This window comes from Phacochoerus africanus, chromosome 9 (genome assembly GCF_016906955.1).
Source record: "Phacochoerus africanus isolate WHEZ1 chromosome 9, ROS_Pafr_v1, whole genome shotgun sequence".
Taxonomy (NCBI): Eukaryota; Metazoa; Chordata; class Mammalia; order Artiodactyla; family Suidae; genus Phacochoerus; species Phacochoerus africanus.
In genome coordinates, this window is record NC_062552.1 from 30700243 (window position 1) to 30718098 (window position 17856).

Consider the following 17856-nt stretch of genomic DNA (forward strand, 5'->3'; position numbering starts at 1 on the left):
CCTAGCATGTCACACTGTCCAGCAGCCAGGTGTTTGGCAAACATCTTCCACTGATAAAGGAGGGTTGACCCTAAATCAGCCTGTATTTCAAGATGGTGGGGCTGCTCTCTGGTCAGCAGGATTAAATCATTCACTCTGTGATGAGAAGAGAAATTTTGTGAAATCAGGCTTTGGTAAGAGGATTTCTGCTTGGATGCTTTATTTTGGAAATTGCTGTTGTGAGTTCATTGTATTTCCAGTACGAGGTCATGGAGTCGAAGTTATCACAGTCTTAGTACTAAATTGAGACGATAGCAAATATGCCTCCTTTTTTATGAACTTATACATGATGTTAAAGTACATGATGGTATAGGAGTTCCCTGGTGGCATAGTAGGTTAAGGATTAGGCGTTGTCACTTCTTTTTTTTTTTTTGTCTTTTTGCCTTTTCTAGGGCCCTCACCCATAGGGTTCCCAGGCTAGGGGTCTAATCAGAGCTGTAGCCACCGGCCTACGCCAGAGCCACAGCAACACGGGATCCGAGCCGCATCTGTGATCTACACCACAGCTCACGGCAACGCCAGATCCTTAACCCACTAAGCAAGGCCAGGGATCGAACCTGCAATGTCATGGTTCTTAGTCGGATTCGTTAACCACTGCACCATGACGGGAACTCCTGGACTAGAAACTTCTGCATGCCACAATTGTGGGGAAAAAAAAAAATCTAATAGACTTTCGTGAAGGCACCGTATTAAATTGCCACTGAACGCCGCTGAGAGGTGTGTTTCAATGGCACATTTACTCATGTTGCCTCACCATTGAAACAAAGTCCAGTCCAGGCAAGTTTAAAGAAGCTGCTTCGCACAGAGCTGAGCTGTCCCAGAGGGACCACAGACAACTATGTTTCAGTGGGATCTCGGTCTGGATCCGTAGAATTACTTTTGATGTCTGACCACAAATCTCCTTATAAAATCTTCTAGCTCTCGGAGTTCCCGTCGTGGCGCAGTGGTTAACGAATCCGACTAGGAACCATGAGGTTGCGGGTTTGGTCCCTGCCCTCGCTCAGTGGGTTAACGATCCGGCGTTGCCGTGAGCTGTGGTGTAGGTTGCAGACGCGGCTCGGATCCTGTGTTGCTGTGGCTCTGGCGTAGGCCGGCAGCTGTAGCTCCGATTTGACCCCTAGCCTGGGAACCTCCATATGCCGCGGAGCGGCCCAAAGAAATAGCAAAAAGACAAAAAATAAATAAATAAATAAAAATAAAATCTTCTAGTTCTCGATAAAACGTGTGAGTTACAAACAGTCTGGCAATGTGGAGCTGGGTTGACTGGGAACTTACAAACTAAGCTAGGTGTGCTCTGGAGTAATGTATTCATCATGAATTCATATAATTGTGCCCCTATAATGTTAACTTACAGGTAGAAGGGTGTAGCTGGACACATGTGATGGTGCTGGTTCAACTTAAGATAGGCAGTGTCTATGCCCCTTTGCATGGCAAGATTTTAAACAAAACACATTGATAAGACTGAATCACTTGGGCTACTAAGCCCTGAGATTTACCGAAAAGCATTGCTACTGGATCCATCCCAGAAAGCATTCCTTTTCTGAATACTCTCTGAACATATTGGAGTAAAATTAAATTTTAGCTGTGTCTGTGGGAAACCATTTGTGAACTTAGGGCTTCTGAGGGTTTTTGGTCCTTGCTCCTGAATGCATTCCTTTAAACTAATGTGTTTTATCTAGATTGTTCTTCCTACCTGTTGTAAGCATTATATCAAAGCCCCAGCTGGCTCTCTTTAACGTTTGCTTTTCCTCAGATGTAAGAAGATAACTTTCAAGTTTGAGCTTTTACTTCAGTTTCCATTCCCCTTTCTGGATGTGGTTGTATACTTGTACATACATTTCTTTTTTCTACACAATAGGAAGGTAATTATTTACTTCTGTTACCCTGGAAGTTGGTGGAAAATTGTTGGCTGGCAATCAAAGTAGCTTTTTATATATGGAAAATTTCTTTCTTTTTTTTTTTTTTTTTGGCCGCAGCCATGGCATGCGAAAGTTCCCTGGGCCAGGGATCGAACCCGCACCATAGCAGTGACCCAGGGCACTGCAGTTACAACACCAAATCCTTAAGCTACTGAGCCACAGGAAAACTCCTATGGAAACTCTTCTACCTGTTTCCCCATAACTGGGTGTTACATATACCGAGCTATTTCAACTTCTTTACTACATTTTAATTTTCAGTTCCCATGTGTAAGGATATCTTATCATTCTCGTAGCTGAGCAAATTGAGAAGAAAAATTATTTCTTCAAGAAAATATAATTATTGGAGTTTCCATTGTGTTTCAGCGGGTTAAGAATCCGACATAGTATATCCATGAGGATGTGAGTTCAATCCCTGTCATCACTCAGTTGGTTAAGGATCCAGTGTTACCACCAGCTACAGTATAGGTTGCAGATGCGGCTCAGATCTGACATTGCTGTGGCTGTGGTGGAGGCCTCAGCTGCAGCTCCAGTTCACTCCCTAGCCTGGGAACTTCCTTTTTTATTTTTATTTATTTATTTTTTTAATTTATTTATTTATTTTTTTGCTTATTAGGGCCGTACCTGCGGCATATGGAGGTTCCCAGGTTAGGGGTCTAATCGGAGCTGTTGCTGCCAGCCTACACCAGAGCCACAGCAACGCCAGATCTGAGCCACATCTATGACCTACACCACAGCTCACGGCACTGCCAGATCCTCAACCCCCTGAGCGAGGCCAGGAATCGAACCTGCAACCTCATGGTTTCTAGTTGGATTCATTTCCACTGTGCCTTTGCTGCAGGTGTGGCCCTAAAAAATAAATAAATTTTTAAAAAGAAAATAGAGTTAGTTAAATACCTTTCCCCTAATGAGATGTGCTAGGTGATCATGAAAACATGGCTGTACTAAAGTTATTAACGTGCAGCCCCCAGTTTGCGAACCATGCCACGCTGCTGCCTATACTCTGAGGATTAGAATATAGTGCAGAAGGTGTTGCTCTAGAAAGAGGATGGACACAGCACCTGCTTCCCCCCCGCCACAGCACCGGTGTCTGCTTTGGAGTTAACACAGCACTTTTCCACGAGTGCTCACGTTTGTTTCCTCTTCAGACACACCCCTGGGGAGAAGATCGCTGTTCGGGCTTCACGGATGAGAATCCACAGGTTCCTGGGGGTTCCGTTCCAAAGAGGCTGAGGTCCGAACCTCAGGTTCTGGTCTTCAATTGGGCCCCTTTGTTCGACATCTTAATAACTTCTCTTTTGTAAAGCAAATCAAAGGAGCAATTCCAATCTAAATGGGTCGTGTTTAACCCATGTTCTTTTCGGCTGAACCTCTTTCTTTCGCAATTTTTTTTTGAATATTTAATAGTGGTATAAGTTACTTAACATATAAACTGCACGTAAGTATACATTTTCATGGTTTTCCTAAAACCAAAAGTTTCATTGGAAACGAAAGACAAATCTGTAATAATTACTTAGTTAAATTTTTCAGTTACATACCAATTATCCAAGAAACACCAATTATTCAAGAAAACAGAGCAGGCAAGATATTTGAAGCACAGGCAATTCTTGAGAAAATAACCAACAAAACTTTGAAGATATTTTCCTCATAAAGGATCCAAAAGAACGCATGTTAAAAGTTGAGATGCCGTTTTGAATTAAATTTTTTGAGGTGAAGCGTCCATATTCTCTGTTCCCTTGCGCCCTCCCTAAAACAAATTCGGCATCACAGTGACAGGAACATTTTAACTTAATTTATTGATTTATTATGTCAACTGAGTCACACAGTGTTATTGGGACACCTGTTCCCTGCTTCTTGAGGAGGAGCTTTAGCTAAATTGGCTTTTTTATTATTATTATTATTTTTTTTTTGTCTCTTTGCTATTTCTTTGGGCCGCTCCCACGGCATATGGAGGTTCCCAGGCTAGGGGTAGAATCGGAGCTGTAGCCCCTGGCCTACGCCAGAGCCACAGCAACGCAGGATCCGAGCCGCGTCTGCAACCTACATCACAGCTCACGGCAACGCCGGATCGTTAACCCACTGAGCAAGGCCAGGGACCGAACCCGCAACCTCATGGTTCCTAGTCGGATTCGTTAACCACTGCGCCATGACGGGAACTCCCTAAACTAGCTTTTTTTAAAATAAGCCATCCTGAGTTTTAAAATTATACCAAATCTCAGATTTAGGTAGAGGTGGAAAAGTTTGTTAAACACTAGCAAATGTAGTCCAGTAGGGTGGTAAAGGAGTAATATTTGTCAGAAGAGGGGTGATTTCAAAATGCAAAAATGGTTTAATATCAAGGTCCAGTTTGTCACTCCTCTTCTCAGAATTCACCCAAACTGACGCTTCTCCTGACTCAGGCAATTTGTTGTTGGTTGGTTCTCATTCTTCGAAACCAAAAGCAGTGCCACGAGGAGTATATAGATTGACTTTTCAGATCTCTCTCCACCTTCTCTCATGCCTCAGCACAGATGAGAAAATGTGTTTTGGGTGTTCCTGTCTTGGCTCGGTGGTAACAAACCCAATCAGCAACTATGAAGACGCAGGTTTGAACCCTGGCCTTGCTCGGTGGGTTAAGGATCCCAGCATTGCCGAGAGCTGTGGTGTAGGTCGCAGACACGGCTCGGATCCTACGTGGCTGTGGCTCTGACGTAGGCTAGCAGCTGCGGCTCCCATTTGACCCTTAGCCTGGGAACTTCCATATGCCCTGGGTGGGGCCCTAAAGAGAAACGAAAAAAAAAGAAAATGTGTTTGGGGATACGAGCCTTTGATGAAAGTAGCTGGTCACAGTTGGCAGAGTGTCTTTGGCTTTCTTCTCTTTGGATCAGCAGACTGTGGAGCTGGGGTTCCATTTCCTCTTTAGGCCACGTGTGAGCTCCATGAGCAGGTCCTGGCCTCAGCCAGGTGGGGAGTAAATCAGCCCAGGAGGGTGTGGTGAATTGTGCCGCAGTCTCAAGAGACTCCCTGGATCACCCTCGAACCAGCATCTTCTCTTTGCCCTGTTCCTATAGCTTCTCATCACTTAGCTCTAAGCTTCCCAGGGGAAGAAGCATGTGGTGGACTAGGTCCCTTCAAAACTCAGCAGCTTCAGATCCAAAGGGGAAAATACTCCTCCCTTCCCAGGCATGCGTCTAATTGTATTTAGATCAAACCTTTATTTTATTTCAAATAGTCTATGGTACAAATTTTGACAGTAGGTATTAGGCTAATGAAATCCATCTTATCACTCTTATTGTATTTTAAGTGTGGTACCTTTCCTTCTCCTTAGTGTTATGTAAGAAAGTGATTGTCTTAAAGCACATTTAGTGCAGTTTGTTCTTATTTTCTTCTCTAAGCTACTCTATAAAATATAAGTAGTCATGGTCAGTGCATGTTATATGATGGCCTTGGAAGAGTCTGAAAATACTGCAACATTCCTGCAGTATAACAGCCTAATAGCATTTCAACCATACAAAATTTTCCATATAATTTGAGACACTAGTTTCCCAGAGAAGTGAAAATATTACCATATTTTTATAATTTATATAGTTGACTTCTCATGCAAACCTTAATGATTCTTTTAAAGGAAACAGTCTTTATTTATAAATACGATTAATAGAATATATAATATAATCATAGATGAGGTCATAGGCCCCTTTGAAGGATTTCCAGGAACAGAAAAGACCCACAGTTTTTTCCAGCGTGACAGAAGCAATGGTATTTCGAACTGTAGAATTATAAACTGCTAGAACTGGAAAGTCTATCAGGAATGACGCACATTATTTCACCCCTCAAATGCTGGGACCGCAAGGAAGCAGTCAGAGTCGTCTCCGAGATCTGGGAGATGTAAGAGCAGTATCCAGGAGCACGTGACTGACCAGCAAATCCGGGGTGAGGATCGGGAATCCCGCTCCAGGGCTTTCCTACCTGCTGGGTATCAGGTCGCCTCTTATTCAAGGTAGTGAAGGGTAAACGTCCGCAGAGCGCTGTCCTTAATCCATTAGCAAATGTTCCCTTTACACGGTCATTTTACTTGGATCGTTTATGGGGGAAAAAGACAATTGCGAATTCATCCTTAAATACTAAAAACAATCCCACATGCTTCCTGAGAAAATACATCTACATACATTTGTGTGCATATGTTTTATAATTCTACATTCTTTGTTTTTTGTTTGTTTGTTTTGGCCGTGCCCATGGCATGCCAAAGTTCCGGGGCCAGGGATCGAACCAGCGCCACAGCAGCACCCAAGCACAACGCCAAGTCCTTAACCTGCTCCAATTCTATGTTCATATTGCTCCCTTTCTTTTCTTCTTCAGGTAACCCAGGATCAATCAACTTTTAACCACTTTTGCGTTTGCTTTTGCTTTATAGAATCCGTCTGTCCAACACGAATTCCAGTGGCCGCGCGTGATGAGAAGGGGTTTGATATTCTTTTAGGCTTGGGTGTAAAGAAAAAGGCTAAGAAGAGAATTCAGCTTTCGCCAACGAAGATAAAAGGATATGAAGTAACATCAAAAGTGGATTTATCAGAATCCACAAGGTAAGCGTGCTGTGTTGCCCGGCTTTCCCCTGCTGTCTGCAGACGAGCTGAGAGCCCTTCACGCTCATACACGTTCTTCTTTTTCCAGCAATGTGTTCCCAGAAGGTCTTCCTCCATCATACGTGTTTGTCTCCACTCAGAGATTTAAGGTCAAGAAAATGTGGGATTTATGGAGAATTTTAACTATGGATGGAAGGCCACAAATAGCAGTTACCTTAAATGGAGTGGACAAAACGTTACTGTTTACCACAACCAGCGTCATTAATGGGTCACAGGTGGTCACCTTTGCTGACCCTCGAGTTAAGGTAAAGATGCCTGGGGATAACCATCGGGTTTGTGTGTTTGGGGGAAGGAGAGCCATAATTTTAACATGACTGAAAAGATGTTGACTGCATGTTTTAAATTTGCATTACGGAATAAAAGCAACAACAGAAAAATGTTTTTTTTAATTCATAAGAAATTGAAGGGTGGGGAAGCTAACATTTTTTTGAGTACCTGCTACCAGGTGCCCAGAATATTTAATTATGAAAATCACCCAAGGAAGAAGCTCCTGCTCTCATTTTTAGGTCTGGTCAGTTTCCACGTCTGTGTTGGTCTGTTTTATACTTCCATGTCCTATGGGATGTTGAGATAAAGTCCTGTTTGTCAGATCATTAAATACAGGGGTAATGGGTACAGAATTCCCATTTATTAGGAGGACACTTTATATCCCCCAAAGGAACATATATTTAATAAAATCCATAAACTAAAAGTAAAAGTGCATTTCTGATATCACATGTGTTCAAAAAACAATGCAATGATAAAATAATTACATTTTGATTATTACTCTATGATGTCTAATGGTACATTATATAGAACTTAGGAAATATACAAGGCTAGAAATGAAATTACGCATGGATGGAATTTCTTCGTTTGGTAAGCAGATTAAATCTTGTAAAAAGTTGTTGTCTGCCATTTTCATTAAACGCAATGTGCTAGGTTCTGTAAGAAGTGATAAATGAATAAGGCATATTTCTCACCTTCAAGGAGCTTATTTACATTAGGCTATTCAGTGCTTCTGGTATCTAACGGAAAGAACTTCAAAGCATTAATGGAGCATAGAGGAAAGAGTAGATTCTAACAGAAAATGTGGGAAAGTCTTCATATGAGAAGGTTTTTTGAATGGACTTGGAAGGGTGCATAGGATTTTGGTGGAGAGAGAAGACGTGTAAGTCAGTGGTTCATTATTGTATAGTCACGTGCAGTGAAGTACAGGGTTTTATTTAGAGAATAGAAAGTGGTGTCCCTATGTTTGGAGTATCAGATACGTGAAAGAAAAAGCTAGCAGGGTATAAGCTCAACCTGCAAGGACCTGTGAACTGTTTGAAGGGTTTTGCACTCCATGCAGTGGGTGATGGAATTCCATCACAAGGTGTTGATCATTCTTTTTTAAGGCTGAATAATATTCCACTGTATATATGTATCATACCTTCTTTATCCACTTGTCTATCAGTGGGCATTGAGGTTGCTTCCATGTCTTGGCTATTATGAATGGTTCTGCTGTAAATATTGGGTACATGTATCTTTTTGAATTACAGTTTTTTTCTCAGATAGATGCCCAGGAGTGGGATTGCTGGGACATATGATAGTTCTATACATAGTTTTTTATGGAACCGCCATACTGTTCTCAAAAAATAATACAACATTGTAAGTCAACTGTACTCCAGTAAAAAAATTTTTTTAAAGGGATGTTGAGGCATTCCCATTGTGGCGCAGGGGAAACGAATCTGACTAGGAACCATGAGGTTTCGGGTTGGATCCCTGGCCACACTCAGTGGGTTAAGGATCCGGCATTGCTGTGAGCTGTGGTGTAGGTTACAGATGTGGCTCAGATCTGATATTGCTGTGGCTGTGGTGTAAGCTAGCAGCTGTAGCTCTAACTGGATCCCAAGCCTGGGAACCTCCATATGCTGTGAGTGCAGCCCTAAAAAGCAAAAAATAAAAAATAAAAAAATAAAAAATTTAAAAAGGAGGTTCCCAGGCTAGGGGTTGAACTGGAGCTGCAGCTGAGGCGTCCACCACAGCCACAGCAATGTCAGATCTGAGCCGCATCTGCAACCTATACTGCAGCTGGTGGTAACACTGGATCCTTAACCCATTGAGTGATGCCAGGGATTGAACTCACATCCTCATGGATACTTTGTCAGATTAATGGACAAAAATTAAATAAATACATAAATACATAAATGCATAAAAGATGGTTGGCGTCATGGAAGCTGAGTGAGACCATTGAGGCAGGCAGACTAGTTATAGGGTCCACAGCTGCAGTGAAATGAGTAGGAGACGGGAATGAGAGAATCCCTTGGATCAGGACATTAGGAACTTACTTGTGACCTCGAGGGAGTTTCAGTAAATAATTTGGTACAGCTACTTTGGGATATGCAGTGGAAACCCAGTGAGGGGATTAATACAATAATGGGCAGGCTGCCTTTGAGGCCCAGCTTGGGTCAGGGTGAATTCAAATGTCATACAGCCAATCTGCGTGGTGTGGATTTATGGTTGATAGCAAAGGAATAGAAAAACAAAGAAAATAAAAGGTTGTTGGGAATTTTACTTATGACTCTTCTGTATTTTCTTCCTTTAGACATTATATGATGAAGGCTGGCATCAAATCCGTCTCTTAGTAACAGAGCAAGATGTAACTCTGTATATCGATGATCAACAAATTGAAAACAAGCCCTTGCATCCTGTGTTAGGGATCTTTATCAGCGGACAAACCCAAATCGGAAAATACTCTGGGAAAGAAGAAACCGTTCAGGTGGATAAAAATGATCTGCTTTTTGAATCGTATAAAACAGAGCTTTAGTGCTAGCGTTTATCACATTTAGCTGTATTTTTTTTAAGGGCTGTGGTTGTGGCATATGGAGGTTCCCAGGCTAGGGTTCGAATCAGAGCTGCAGCTGCCAGCCTATGCCACAGCCACGCCAGATCTGAGCCACGGCTGCGACCTACACCACAGCTCACGGCAACACCAGATCCTTAACCCACTGAGCAAGGCCAGGAATGGAACCCCCATCCTCATGGATACCAGTCAGATTCGTTTCCACTGAGCCACAGTGGGAACTCCCACATTTAACTGTGTTTAACTTAATTCCTTTACAGTACTTAGTCAAAAATGTGGCCAGTTCATTAGTGAAATTGTGTGTTTGTGTGTGTGTATGAAAAAGAAAAATCAGACTTAATATAATTCTTAAAAATACATTCCCCCGGGTACAGATAGAATTCTTTGTTCTTATGAAACATGAACTTCATATTTCCCAGGAGAAGCAAAGATTATATATATAATGGATTTGGAAAAGAGGATATGATTAAAGCTGCTAGTGGGGGTTATAAAAATTTCTTTGCAGCTATGAGGATAAAATTAGATTAATGATGGCATTCCCTTGTGGCTCACTGGGTCGGGAATCTGGCATTGTCACTGATCGAGTTACTGCTGTAGTGCACGTTTGATCCCTGGCCCAGGAACTTCTCTGCATGCCATGGCTGCAGCCAAAAATTTTTAAAAAATAAGGGAGTTCCCATCATGGCTCAGTGGTTAATGAATCCAACTGGGAACCACGAGGTTGCGGGTTCGATCCCTGGCCTCGCTCAGTGGGTTGAGTTTCCAGTGTTGCCGTGAGCTGTGGTATAGGTTGCAGATGCAGCTCGGATCCCACATTGCTGTGGCTCTGGTGTAGGCTAGTAGCAACAGCTCCGATTAGACCCCTAGCCTGGGAACCTCCATATGCCACGGGTGCAGCCCTAGAAAAGATAAAAAAGACAAAAAAAAAAAAAGAGTTCCTGCTGTGGCACACTGGGTTAAGAATCTGACTGCAGCCACAACAGCAAGCTTTAAGTGCTCTAGAAAGTGCGCTCTACACTAGCCCTTAATACAAAGATACTGCAACAGCCACCTGGGTCTCCCAAGGAAATCAGAGATTTTTTTTTATGCTACAGAACTTTCCTTAGGAGTTGCATAATAGCTTTATACTATGTGTTAAGTATTCATATTTTGTGTTTTTATTGTTTATTGTATTTTTATTGCTATCAAATCTAAATGCTTAGATCCAAATCTTACCTGGAGTTTCCATTATAGCTCAGTGGGTTAAGAACCCTAGTATCCATGGGGATACAAGTTGGATCCCTGGCCTTGCTCAGTGGGTTAAAAATCCAGTGTTGCCACAGCTACAGCATAGGTTGCAGCTGCAGCTCTGATTCAGCGCCTGGCTCAGGAACTTCCATGGGCCACGGGTCCAGCCATAAAAAGGAAAAAAATGACAAGTAGGAGTTCCCCTTGCGGCACAGTGGATGTGAGTTCAATCCCTGGCCTCACTCAGTGGGTCGGGGATCTGGCATTGCCATGATCTGTGGTATAGGTTGCAGACTTGGCTCAGATCTGGTGTTGCTGTGGCTGTGCTATAGGCCAGCAGCTGCAGCTCCAATTCGATCCCTAGCCTGGGAACTTCTGTATTCCTCACATGTGGCCCTAAAGAACCAAAAACTAAAAATAAAAAAATAAGTAAATAAAAATAAATCTTTCCTGATTACTAACTTTGGTAGCCGCTCTCATGTATCTGAGTTGCTTTTATAAAAACAATTTGCTTGTGCCTCAACTTTAACTTTGTTGGTTTAATGTTTCTAGTTTGATGTCCAAAAGTTACGAATCTACTGTGATCCAGAACAGAACAACCGGGAGACAGCATGTGAGATTCCTGGATTTGTGAGTAGGATGGATGATTTTTTTCCCCAAGTGGTGCCTCAGTACTTTCAAAGCCATGAGTAAAGTGCAGATGCCCGCGCTTTAATTTAACATGTAAAGTTCACTTGTGTCTTCGTTGTCCATGCAAATAAAGTGACATTGATTAACACATATTTCTAGATTCATAATTGAAATAAGATTACAGGAGTTCCTGTCGTGGTGCAACAGAAACGAATCCGACTAGGAACCATGAGGTTGCAGGTTCGATCCCTGGCCTTTCTCAGTGGGTTCAGGATCCGGCGTTGCCGTGAGCTGTGGTGTAGGTTGCAGACACGGTTCAGATCCTGCACTGCTGTGGCTGTGGCGTAGGCCGGCAACTGTAGCTCTGATTCGACCCCTAGCCTGGGAACCTCCATATGCCGCAGGTGTGGCCCTAGAAAGACAAAAGACAAAAAATAAGTAAATAGATAAGATCACAGTGTATGATCGTGCAAGTGTAAATGAAAGGCCTCAGGCAGTATTTTCTGGTCATTTCAGAGTGTCGCTGTTAGACCACTCCAGTGAAGCAGGGCTGAACCTGCTCTAGAAACAACAGAATTCGTTATCTGAGCGTGTAAAATACATTCATACGTCAACGTGTCAGCAGAACACCCCCACACAGCAAAATCCTGAAGGGTAGAAAATGATTTGTTTTTGTCTTCACTAGCGTGTGTTCTCAAACCGTAATGAATATCAATTTTTCTTTTTGCTATTGTCACCCAAGTAAGATTTTCTTGTATTTCTAGGACATAGGCACCTTTCTGTTTACTTAGCTACTTTATTGATGCATTAGGAAGAAAAAGATTGTAAGCTAAAGTGTTATAGAGTCTGATTATATACGCGTGTGTGTGTGAGTGTGTATGTGTGAGAGAGTGTGTGTGTATGTGTGTGTGTATGTGTGAGTGTGTGTGTGCGTGTGATCAATTCTTTTTCCCCTGGGCCAAAAATAGTATGTCGTAGGTGATGCAGATAAAGTGAAATGTTGTAAAACGTCCGAGCAGCGTGGGTTCCTAGTGATGTGGAGTCCTCGGTGGTTCTTTTCGTTTCTATAATCATGCGATCATGCTCTTTTTCTCTGTCAAACTGAATAACTTTTGGATCCACGTGTTCTAAAAATTTGAGCTGATAGAGCAGCAGATTTAAAAGATTTATAGGAGTTCCGGTCATGGCTCAGTGGTTAACGAACCCGACTAGCACCCCTGAGGACGCGGGTTCGATCCCTGGCCTCGCTCAGTGGGTTAAGGATCCGGCATTGCCATGAGCTGTGGTGTAGGTCACAGAGGAGGCTTGGATCTAATGTTGACGGGGGCTGTGGTGCAGACCAGCAGCTATAGCTCCAATTCAACCCCCAGCCTGGGAACCTCCATATGCCAGAGGCACAGCCTAAAAACACCAAAAAAAAAAAGATTTATAATAAAATCAAAGATGGAAACTTTTAGAGATGATTCATTCTGAGTTTCCTATGTAGGCAACTGTTTAAACACTGTAACTTTTATTTTACACTTATAACTTGGAATATAAATCTCTGGTGTTTAAACACTGTAAGGTTTATTTTAGGTATTTATAACTTGAAATATAAATCCCTCCTCAGAGCATTAGGAAGTCATAGCATTTTGAGGGGCCATTGCACATCCTGATTTAGTGACAGTCCTCTAGCGATGCAACCACGACGGTTACCTGCCCCGTGTAAGAGAAGCACAGCATGAAACTGTAGATTCTGAGTTCTCGCACCCACTTTCCTGTGCTTTTACAACTTACTCCCAGATGTGACTTTTTCAGGCAGGTCTGCCTTCATCCATCTTCATTCCCAGCTTCTCGTTTTCTGACCTCCATTGTTACAGTTTGGAAAGATGATTAACCTGCTTAAAATCGGGTGTTTTTCAGTAAGAAGTTAATTGTTTAGTGAGCAGCTCCCCTAAAGCGAAGCACATACAAGTCGATGCTTCCCGTTTGTGACTCACCTAGATGGGTTTTGGCTCATTCTCTGCTCCTTAAGTGATCTCTAGAAGGTTCAATAGAGCATATAAACGCCACCTTGAGGCCTCTTTGTCCCGCGTGGCCATCATAGCTCCGCTTAGGATTTCATTTTCTCCCTCTACTCTCTGTTATTGCTAATTGCCTTCCTCCATCCAGTTATAAATGTCAGAATAAGATGTAATTTTTTAGGCTAGTTGCAAGCAGATGTTGGTTTTGATACGTCCTTGATCTCTACCCCAGACAAGGAAATATTTGTAAATTAGGAAAATAACTTGGAAACGAATGAAAAGCATGTTTTAAAACCCATTTGTTGTTGTCTTTCTTTCAGAATGGTGAGGTAGGCCTGGCTACTATTATTCTCCTTAAGGTAATATTTACATTGTGGGACCGTTTAGCGTCTTCCTTCTATCAATTGTAAGTATATTAGATAAATAAAACTCATTTTTGTGTCATTTGAGTATGTCTGGTATTCACTATTCTAGAGTATGTCTAGCTTTTTTATGATCCAGAATTTTTTGTTGGCTTGGGCAGCGTAAATTGAAAAGTTAAATGTTAAATGTCTTGACTGTTTCACACACACATACAGACACACGCACCCGTGTGCAAATGCATACGTCATTCCGTGTGGTTTATCTCCATCTCTGTCTTTTAGTGCCTCAATGGACCCAGTGATGTAGGCTCAACTGAAGCTCCCTGTATCTGTCCTCCGGGAAAACCAGGGCTACAAGGTCCCAAAGTGAGTATCACCCAACCTGCTGCTCTTGTTAATAAACATGCAAAGGAGAGCCGAGCCGATACCCAATTTCTAGTCACCATGACCCTGTTTCGAAACGTCTGCCTAATACCTTGGAAGAGTTTAAAATGCAGGTTTCAGGAGTTCTCTTGTGGGGGAATGGGTTAAGGATCTGGCATGGCCACTGCCGTGGCGTGGGTTCGATCCCTGGCCCGGGAACTTCCTCATGCTGTGGAAAATAAAGTGCAAGTTTTAGTGACTTTTTAAAAATGTAGTCTAATCTTTAATTGCCTTTGAATCTAGAACTGATACCACAGTCAAGTGAGGGAGGATTATTAGTTCATTTCCTTGACTGTTGTTCCCCAAAAACCGCTGCCATGATGCAGGAATGATGCCACCTTACAATATGGTAAAAAATGAAGGAAGGGCATTTGTTAAGATGTGTGCTGAATTCTTAAATGCCTGCGTTCTTAATCTGCCAAAATGATTCTCAGGCAGAAACATAAATCAGAAAATTTTAAGTTGGGGACTTCTCTGATGGCCTTGTGGGTTGAGGCTCCTGCATTCTCACTGCTGTGGCTCTGGTGGCTGCTGTGTGGCATAGGTTCAGTTCCTGACCCAGGAATTCCCACGTACTGCCTATGTGGCAAGAAAGAAAAAAACAACAAAAACAAGAAAGCACCTGAAATAAATGTTGCACTCTCATTAAAAAAAAAAAATTTTAAGTTGATTTGAATGTCAAATTTGATGTAAAATTCTAAAAAGAGAGGGGGGTGTGTGTGTGTATTTATTTTACTGAATCATATAGTAATTACTTTTATGAAATATATTCTTTTAGTCATATTCATATATGCATACGTCCAGTTTCATTTACATATTTATTTGTGTGTGTATATGTATATTATTTGTGTGTGTGTACTATTTGTGTGTATATGTATTGTTTGTGTGTATGTGTATAAACATTTACATGTTTATTTGTGTCCATATTTGTATATGATTGGAACCCTCATGTGCGTACTACTTTCTAACTAGTTACTTTTTACACCACAGATACTCTGAATATGTTTCTATGTATTAAATATAAATGACTAAGCTTTTTAAGTTGATACTCACTGACATCACTTAAATGCAGCCCAAGATACGAGATGATAAGTGGTTTGTCCACTGTAGATAAATCTTGTTTATTTAAAAATGTCATCTAAGATCATTGTACAACTATAAATGTAATCAAAGGCATTGAGTAATTTAAAACAATGTCATCTAAAAAAAAAATAATGTCTAACTTGAAAAGCAAGTATGATTTCCTGGCCAGAAAGAATGTTTGTGTATTAATCATCTATCATTTGAAGTGACCATAATAAAGCTTGTTAAATATGAATTGTAGGAGTTCCTGTCCTGGCTCAGTGGTTAACGAATCTGACTAAGAAGCATGAGGTTTCGGGTTCGATCCCTGGCCTTGCTCACTGGGTTAAGGATCTGGCATTGCCGTGAGCCGTGGTGTAGGTCAAAGACATGACTCTGATCCCGAGTTACTGTGACTCTGGCATAGGCCGGCAGCTACAGCTCCGATTAGATCCCTAGCCTGGGAACCTCCATATGCCGAGGGAGCAGCCCTAGAAAAGACAAAAAGACCCCCCCCCCCAAAAAAAAAAGTAATGTTCATTTAGATGGAATTTTCTGAGAGTTTCAGTCATCACAGCTAAAAAAATATTCAGCTTTTAGACTGCTGATAGAGAGAACTGAACTCTTCCTGCCTTTTCTACATGTTTCTCCATCCAGCTTTCAGGGGATAGTTCATGACTTGCTTCAAACCTACCTGTTAAAATAAAAAATGCAGGCGTTCCCATTGTGGCTCAGCAGAAAAGACCCCAACTCGTATCCCTGAGAATGTGGGTTCGATCCCTGGCCTTGCTTAATGGGTTAAGGATCCAGCATTGGCGTGAGCTGAGGTGTGGGTTGCAGACGCGGCTTGGATCCTGTGTTGCTGTGGCTGTGGCATAGGCCGGCAGCTGCAGCTCCAATTTGACCTCTAGCCTAGGAACTTCCATATGCTTCATATGCGGCCCTGAAAAGCAAAGAAAGAAAAAAGAAAAAAAGCAATGCAATTAAAGCAGTAAAATTATACACTCAATGCTTCGGAACCTTATAATGGATTTACTGTTGTAAACTGTTTTTAGATCACATTAGGAAAGTCAAGCCAAGTGTTCTCCGTGAAAGTAACGACGTCTTATTTAGGATGACTTGATGTAGAGAAGCACTCACAAGATGCTGCTGGGAGAATTTACCTGGCAAGGGAGCCTGGTGTGACCTACCAGCAGACTATCTTTTAAAACATATTGATACAACTTATTCAACCTGTAAATTATACATAGAACCGATTTGATGTGCAGGAGATGAAGTGTGGAAATGAGAGTCCCATGACCTCTGACCCCTCCAAGCCCAGTGCTCCTTCCAGCTCCTTGGTGAAGTTCAGTTCACCCCCCAAGGGCTCTGAGGGGGTCCACTCTGGGGTGGGGGGCGCCCTACACCTCTGTTGTGTCCTGATTCTCATTTGTGGTCCACAAGGCGTCTTGTAGTGACACCAATTGTTACGCATGTATGTTTACAGCAGGTTTTTAGCACACCCTTTGTCTTATCTGTAAAGCCTCTGATTTTCAGCACTTCCAAGTTTCAAATGTTCCTCATTTTCCTTCTCTTTTTTTAGTCATAATCCAGCCCCATTGCCACCTACTCCTTTAAGCAAAATTGCAGTTTTCCACCAGTCTTCAAGCTGGCGTGCCTTCTTAATCTGCTTTCCATTTTCTCCAGAAAATCTGGCAGGAGGACAAGAACACACACACGCTCTTCCATCCTTTCAAGACTCTTTCCCCGGAGGTGCTTCCCTTGCCACATCAGGGACCTGTCTCTGAAAAACAGAATCCCTAGCAACACCCTGGGTTGTCCTTCCTTTGGAGACCTTATGGCCTGGAAAATTGATAGGTTTTGAATTAGTTCAACAGCATCAGAACTAAAACAGATGAAGCCGTTTTACTATAAATCCAACTGAGACATATTGGCTGTTTTTGTTCGATGCTCTCTGGAAAGTTTTGCAGATTTCCGTCCAATAGAGTTACCTGTGCAGGACAATCTAATCTTGGCAGTAGCCAGGAAGAGGGTTCTGGAAGCTGAGAATTGAGTCATGAAACTGAAACAGAGGAGAAATTCTTGGGTGGCCGGGGGGGAGGGGTAAGTGCTTTTTCTAAGGTGAAGTCAGTCATCTGCTTTGAGTTCTCTCAATTTCCAGCACATATGATAACCCCATTGTAAAGCTAGGATAAATGAAGCATGGGATCCCATACAGTTTATCATGGCATTATAACCCTCCAGTAAGCATAGGAAAATATATTGGTCGAAGTTCCCACTGTGGTGCAATAGGATCGACAGTGTCTCTGGAGCGCTGGGATGCAGGTTCCATCCCTGGCCCCACACAATAGGTTAAGAATCCAGCATTGCTCCACCTGCTACTTAGGTTGAAACCGTGGCTCAGATCTGATCCCTGGCCTGGGAACTCCGTCTGCCACGGGGCAAGCAAAACAGAAAAGTATATCTGTCACTGGGCTGTAGCCCTATGTAAGCCTGGCTTATTCCTTCTGTGTCCCTAAGGTCAAAGAAAGGGGTAATTAAATTAATGAATCTCTTGGAATGGTTTTTCTATGCAAGCATTTCCCAGTGAAGATTATTTTTATTATTATTATTATTATTACTATTATTATTTTTGTCTTTTTGCCTTTTCTAGGGCTGCTTCCCGTGGCATATGGAGGTTCCCAGGCTAGGGATCTAATCAGAGCTGTAGCCGCCGGCCTACGCCACAGCCACAGCAATGTGGGATCTGAGCCA

The 17856-nt window shown here is 42.3% G+C and overlaps 1 protein-coding gene across 3 annotated transcripts in view; it reads left to right on the forward strand.

Moving 5' to 3' along the window:
* The window catches only part of COL21A1 (collagen type XXI alpha 1 chain), a 203594-nt gene that overhangs the window by 69286 nt on the left and 116452 nt on the right, over positions 1 to 17856 (forward strand). For 2 of the 3 annotated variants that reach the window (XM_047796213.1, XM_047796214.1), the window contains exons 4-9: positions 6346 to 6514; positions 6603 to 6819; positions 9138 to 9311; positions 11175 to 11252; positions 13576 to 13584; positions 13900 to 13983. In XM_047796213.1, coding sequence (XP_047652169.1) covers positions 6346 to 6514; positions 6603 to 6819; positions 9138 to 9311; positions 11175 to 11252; positions 13576 to 13584; positions 13900 to 13983 — 731 coding nt within the window. The other variant, XM_047796215.1, reaches the window with a different exon arrangement.